The sequence below is a fragment of the Mastomys coucha genome, unplaced genomic scaffold, assembly GCF_008632895.1.
Source record: "Mastomys coucha isolate ucsf_1 unplaced genomic scaffold, UCSF_Mcou_1 pScaffold22, whole genome shotgun sequence".
NCBI lineage: Eukaryota > Metazoa > Chordata > Mammalia > Rodentia > Muridae > Mastomys > Mastomys coucha.
Genome location: NW_022196905.1, coordinates 96,411,053 through 96,416,853, shown reverse-complemented (window position 1 = coordinate 96,416,853; position 5,801 = coordinate 96,411,053). Strand labels below are relative to the sequence as shown.

Here is a 5,801-nt window from a genome sequence, read left to right as displayed (position 1 = left end):
AAAAAAAAAAAAAAAGAATTACTGAACTAAAAATTGTTTAAAAATAAAACTTAAGAGATTTAAGTTATAACAAGCATTTTATCACCTTCTGCTCAAAGCCAGTTGGACACACCCTAGAGTTTAGGTAAAAGAGATCAAGAGAAAGGGCTGTGGAAATGGCTCAGTGGTTAAGAGCATTTGTTCAGTTTCCAACATGGAGATGTACAAATGTCCATAACTCCAGTTCCAGGGTATCTGGCATCTTCTTGTGGCCTCAGAGGATACCAGGCACACACACATAGTGCACTTAAATACATACAAAATACTCATCGTAAAGAAAAAATTAAGAAATCTTTTATTTAAAAAAAAAATCTATGTCTCGAAAAAAAAAAAAAATCTAAGGTGCTCCGTGGACACTCCCCGAGAGCCATGGCTGCTGTCTGCCACTGTTACTGTCCTAATTGTCTTACATTACCAGGTGAGCAGCTTCTAAACCAACTTCAAATGTGGTCTAGTAGATCACTGTGTGTCATCATTCTGACTCTCTAGTAGATCACTGTGTCATCACTCTGACTCTCTAGTAGATCACTACGTGTCATCACTCTGACTCTCTAGTAGATCACTGTGTCATCACTCTGACTCTCTAGTAGATCACTGTGTGTCATCACTCTGACTCTCTAGTAGATCACTGTGTGTCATCACTCTGACTCTCTAGTAGATCACTGTGTCATCACTCTGACTCTCTAGTAGATCACTGAGTGTCATCACTCTGACTCTCTAGTAGATCACTGTGTCATCACTCTGACTCTCTAGTACGTCACTGCGTGTCATCACTCTGACTCTCTAGTAGATCACTGTGTCATCACTCTGACTCTCTAGTAGATCACTGTATGTCATCACTCTGACTCTCTAGTAGATCACTGTGTCATCACTCTGACTCTCTAGTAGATCACTGAGTGTCATCACTCTGACTCTCTAGTAGATCACTGCATGTCATCACTCTGACTCTCTAGTAGATCACTGTGTGTCATCACTCTGACTCTCTAGTAGATCACTGTGTGTCATCACTCTGACTCCCTAGTAGATCACTGTGTCATCACTCTGACTCTCTAGTATATCACTGTGTGTCATCACTCTGACTCTCTAGTAGATCACTGTGTGTCATCACTCTGACTCTCTAGTAGATCACTGAGTGTCATCACTCTGACTCTCTAGTAGATCACTGTGTGTCATCACTCTGACTCTCTAGTAGATCACTGTGTGTCATCACTCTGACTCTCTAGTAGATCACTGTGTGTCATCACTCTGACTCTCTAGTAGATCACTGCGTGTCATCACTCTGACTCTCTAGTAGATCACTGTGTGTCATCACTCTGACTCTCTAGTAGATCACTGCTTGTCATCACTCTGACTCTCTAGTAGATCACTGCATGTCATCACTCTGACTCTCTAGTAGATCACTGAGTGTCATCACTCTGACTCTCTAGTAGATCACTGTGTCATCACTCTGACTCCCTAGTAGATCACTGCATGTCATCACTCTGACTCTCTAGTAGATCACTGTGTGTCATCACTCTGATTCTCTAGTAGATCACTGCGTGTCATCACTCTGACTCTCTAGTAGATCACTGTGTGTCATCACTCTGACTCTCTAGTAGATCACTGCTTGTCATCATGCTTGAGTTAGCATTCCATGTACCTTCTCTCCCTGGGCTGTGAAAGAGTTTTAAACAATAGTGTGCAGGGAGAGAAAGATGAGACAGGCTCACTGTTCATAACCTTTTATAACATGCAGACTGTTCACAATAGAGAGCAACTGAACACGAATTTTTCATATACGAGTGAGAAATTTAAATGCAAAAGTCAATTAATTTGTTAAACATTATGCTCAAAACTAAGGGCACCGCCTGAATTTTCATTACATGGCTCCACTTTCTGGGAAAGTGGTTCCACTTAGTGGAACATTCGGTGATGCTCTGAATTATAAAACAGCATATTGGCTATGAATTTTACTTTCTTCCCTGCTTTATATTGTTGTTGTTTTTTAGTTTGGTTTTTTTTTAACTTTTTAGCATCTCAAGTATTCAGTATACCTCCACTATGAGATCTTCAGGGGGAAAAATAGAATACATTAATTCAAAAGTAATTAAATGCATATATGTATATATTTAAAAGGCATTTGGGACCTAAAAAGGTATTTGTATATTTTAAAGATATTGGTCCTACCCTAGAGAAAGTTAAACCCCTTGTTCCTCATTTAAAAAGGGAGTTAATTTAAATGGAAAAAAATTAAGTCCAACTTAAGGCTCATAATCATGTCTATAATGAATCTAACATAATATATCATAAATTAAATATTAAGCATTTTAAATGAGTATGCTTTACAAATGTACTTAGTATCACTTTCCTTATTATATTTACATGTCTCTTTTAGGATCTTCCCTGAGAGGTTCCTGCAGGTTTTAAAACACAGGATCAATATTAAGTTCGATGCAGTTATTGGGTACAAAGAGAAATGATGCAGACTGCCTGGATTTCCTGAAAGCTGATTTACTGGATTCAAGTTGATTTCATCTAATATTAATCAAAATTTTGATGTTTTTAATGTTTTCTCTTTATCTTGTTTCTTCACTGTCTCCTCTTGAAGCTGTGACCATTGTCATGAAAGCCAGTTTCGTGTCATAGACCCAAACAGCCCTCAGGAAGTTGCTCCTGTGGAAAGGGGTGGGGAGCGATTGGTTCATGATGATAATTTCCCCAGACTCTGTGTTCATCCCCAGGTTTTCAGAACTTGTACTATCGGGTTTTATTTACAATATCTGTAACTGCACTTTCAGTTTGTACAATTCACACTTCCTGTTCTATTCCATATAAACTTAGAAACTTTAACCTCTCAAGGTGGAATGAAGGACTGAGTCTGGTGTCATTTCACAACAGAGTCATATGCTCTGACACATTCCATCCCACGGATCAGCACTGTTTCCTGAGGCCCCAGCCCAAGGGAGCTTGGAGTAAAAGCGTCTGTGGGATTTCAGGCTGGGTACAGGAAAACCCACGGACAGATGGACAGATGGAAATAATGAATGGACCAAATCTCACGCTCAGTGTCTCCATCTGCTTCAAAGAGACCATGGCTTGACCTTTAAATAAAATGAAAATCAATGACTCGATAAAGTCTCTCTGTCTCTCCCTCTCCCTCCCTCCCTTCCCCCCCTTTCATGCGCATGCCTCCAAAAGCTTCTTAGATGTGAAGTTCAGTGAGGTGGGACTTCATGTTCAAAATGAGTAGATTTTCTTTTTTTAAGTATAACTTCCATTTTATTTTTTCCAAAGTATTTTTCCTTCCACCCTTACGAAACCACCTCTTTACATGGGCTTTGGTGAAGGTTGTGGTGCAGCACCAGCAGGTCTAAATCACTCTGTAGACCAGGCTGGCCTCGAACTCAGAAATCCACCTGTCTCTGCCTCCCAAGTGCTGGGATTAAAGGAATGTAACACCACTGCCCGGCTTAAAGATTCTTTAATGATTTTTTTTAATTATTTGAACTTGTGTTCAAATATGAGTGGGTGCAGGTGCCTCAGGAGGTCAGAGACATTGGAACACCATGGCACTGGAGACAGAGGCAACTGTGAGCTGCCAGACATGAGTGCTGGCAACTGAACTCAGTCCTCGGCAAGAACAATACACACTCTTGAGCCACCTCTCTGCCCCAGTACAGTACAGTTCAGTGTGCTCTTTCATTTAGTTCCTTTTTGTTGTTCATAACTGACTTTGCTGGGGAGCTTGGTCGATGGAGGCACAGAATCTCCTTATGTAACCAGACTTGACTGGAACCTTCAGTACTCCCATCTCCATATCCTGAATGCTGGAATTATAAGCAAGTGCCGTGCACCCAGCCTCATACAGCTTTGGTGTGGTTGTGGCTGTCTCTGTCTATCTGAATACCTTCGGTAACTCATATAAATGAAGTCAGAACGTGTGTCATTTATCTGACTACTGTTTTGCCAGGAAGCGTTCATCAAGCCTGAAAGACCACCAAGAAGCCATTTCTGATGTAATAGCATCAGGGTCTTGTTCTTACAAGCTTGGGCTCTCCTCTAGCCGAACCCTGACACAGCAGGAAGGGAGGGCAGAGGAGCTTCCAACCCTCAGCAGGAAAAAGGTTTTATAGGAAATGGAAGTAAGCGAGGGAATGTCTGGCCTGGGAAGTATCTAACTGAGTGTCTCTTGTAGGCCGACAGGTAGGTGTTCTGAAACAAGATTGAACAATCACAAACGGTCTGAAAGCACATCTGAAACAATCAGACTAATCTTTGATTAACTGTTGCTAGGAAGTAGCTAGGGAGTCACTCTGGCCAAGGACAAGCCGTGGGGTTGTGGGTCCACAACCTTCCTGGTACGTGGGTCCAGCTTGGGTTCTGCTGTACGTCAAGTTCTCAGGCTTTTTTTCTTTTCTTTAAGATGGAGGCTGGTCCCAAGATGGAATAGGTTGGACCTCTCACTGTCTTAGGTGCCTCATATAAACAGATTCAGAACTTGTGTGGTTTTGTGTCTGGCTTATTTCCTTTTGCATATTATAACTGAGGATCAACTACATTGTAGCATGTACCTGAATTTCTTCCTTAAAAGGAAGAATACTATTCCATTGTATGTATGTATGATACTTTACCCATCCATTGATGGACAGGGGTTATTTCTACTCTTCGATTATTAGAAATGACTCTAGCCAGAATGTGTCCCCTTAATTTTTTACGCTGGAATCTAGATCCTATTAATATAGAATTAGGATGTTGGAATTTTGGAAGTGAAGATCATGCCGGCCATCTCTGGTCTTTATAAAGTTGACCACAGAGAGTTCCTCCTCATTCTTTTGAGTGCAGTGGCCACGAAATGACAGCTGTCTGCAAACCAGGAAGGCAGTTCCCACTTGACACACAACCCACTTATAGTTTAGGCTACACAGACACTAGGAATGTGTGGAATAAGCCACCTAGCTCATAGTATTTGTCACTACCGCCTAGGCTAAGACAGTGCCAGCACTTTTAAGTTGAGGTTTATGACATCTGGTCTGGTGATTTTCCCAGTGTTATAAAGAGAACTGATTGTTTGTCTCCTATAACCTAAATTCTCAACCTCAGAGGTTTCAGAGGAAGATCATAACTTTACTGCTGAACTTCTATGAATACATGTGTTGAATAGTTAAGCTTTGTTGACCCATATTTTAACTTCCTCGTTTTTATTTTATATACATGTGTGTGTAGGTATGTGTGTGCCCTTGTGTATGTGTGTGCATATGTGTGTCTGTGTGTGTATGTGTCTATGAGTGTGTGTATGTGTGTGAGTGTGTATGTGTCTATGCTTGTGTGTCTGTGCATCTGTATGTGAGTATCTATGTGTCTGTATGTGTGTGTCTCTCCCTCTCTGTGTGTCTGTGTGTGTATGTGTCTATGTGTGTGTGTGTGAGTGTGTATGTATGTGTCTATGCTTGTGTGTCTGTGCATCTATATGTGAGTGTGTATGTGTCTATGTGTGTGTGTCTCCCTCTCTGTGTGTATATGTGTCTCTCCCTCTCTGTGTGTATGTGTGTGTATGTGTCTATGTGTGTGTGTGTGAGTGTGTATGTATGTGTCTATGCTTGTGTGTCTGTGCATCTATATGTGAGTGTGTATGTGTCTATGTGTGTGTGTCTCCCTCTCTGTGTGTCTGTGTGTGTCTCCCTCTCTGTGTGTCTGTGTGTGTGTCTCCCTCTCTGTGTGTATGTGTGTGTCTCCCTCTCTGTGTGTATGTGTGTGTCTCCCTCTCTGTGTGTATGTGTGTGTGT

General features: G+C 41.4%; 1 protein-coding gene across 2 annotated transcripts in view; it reads left to right on the top strand.

Moving 5' to 3' along the window:
• The window catches only part of Hsd17b11 (hydroxysteroid 17-beta dehydrogenase 11), a 59,930-nt gene extending 56,781 nt beyond the window's left edge, over window positions 1–3,149 (top strand). For both annotated transcript variants that reach the window (XM_031337048.1, XM_031337047.1), the window contains one exon: window positions 2,414–3,149. In XM_031337048.1, the coding sequence (XP_031192908.1) occupies window positions 2,414–2,498 (85 nt within the window). In that variant the 3' untranslated portion in view covers window positions 2,499–3,149. The remainder of the gene's footprint in view (window positions 1–2,413) is intronic.
• Window positions 3,150–5,801: the final 2,652 nt, after the last annotated feature.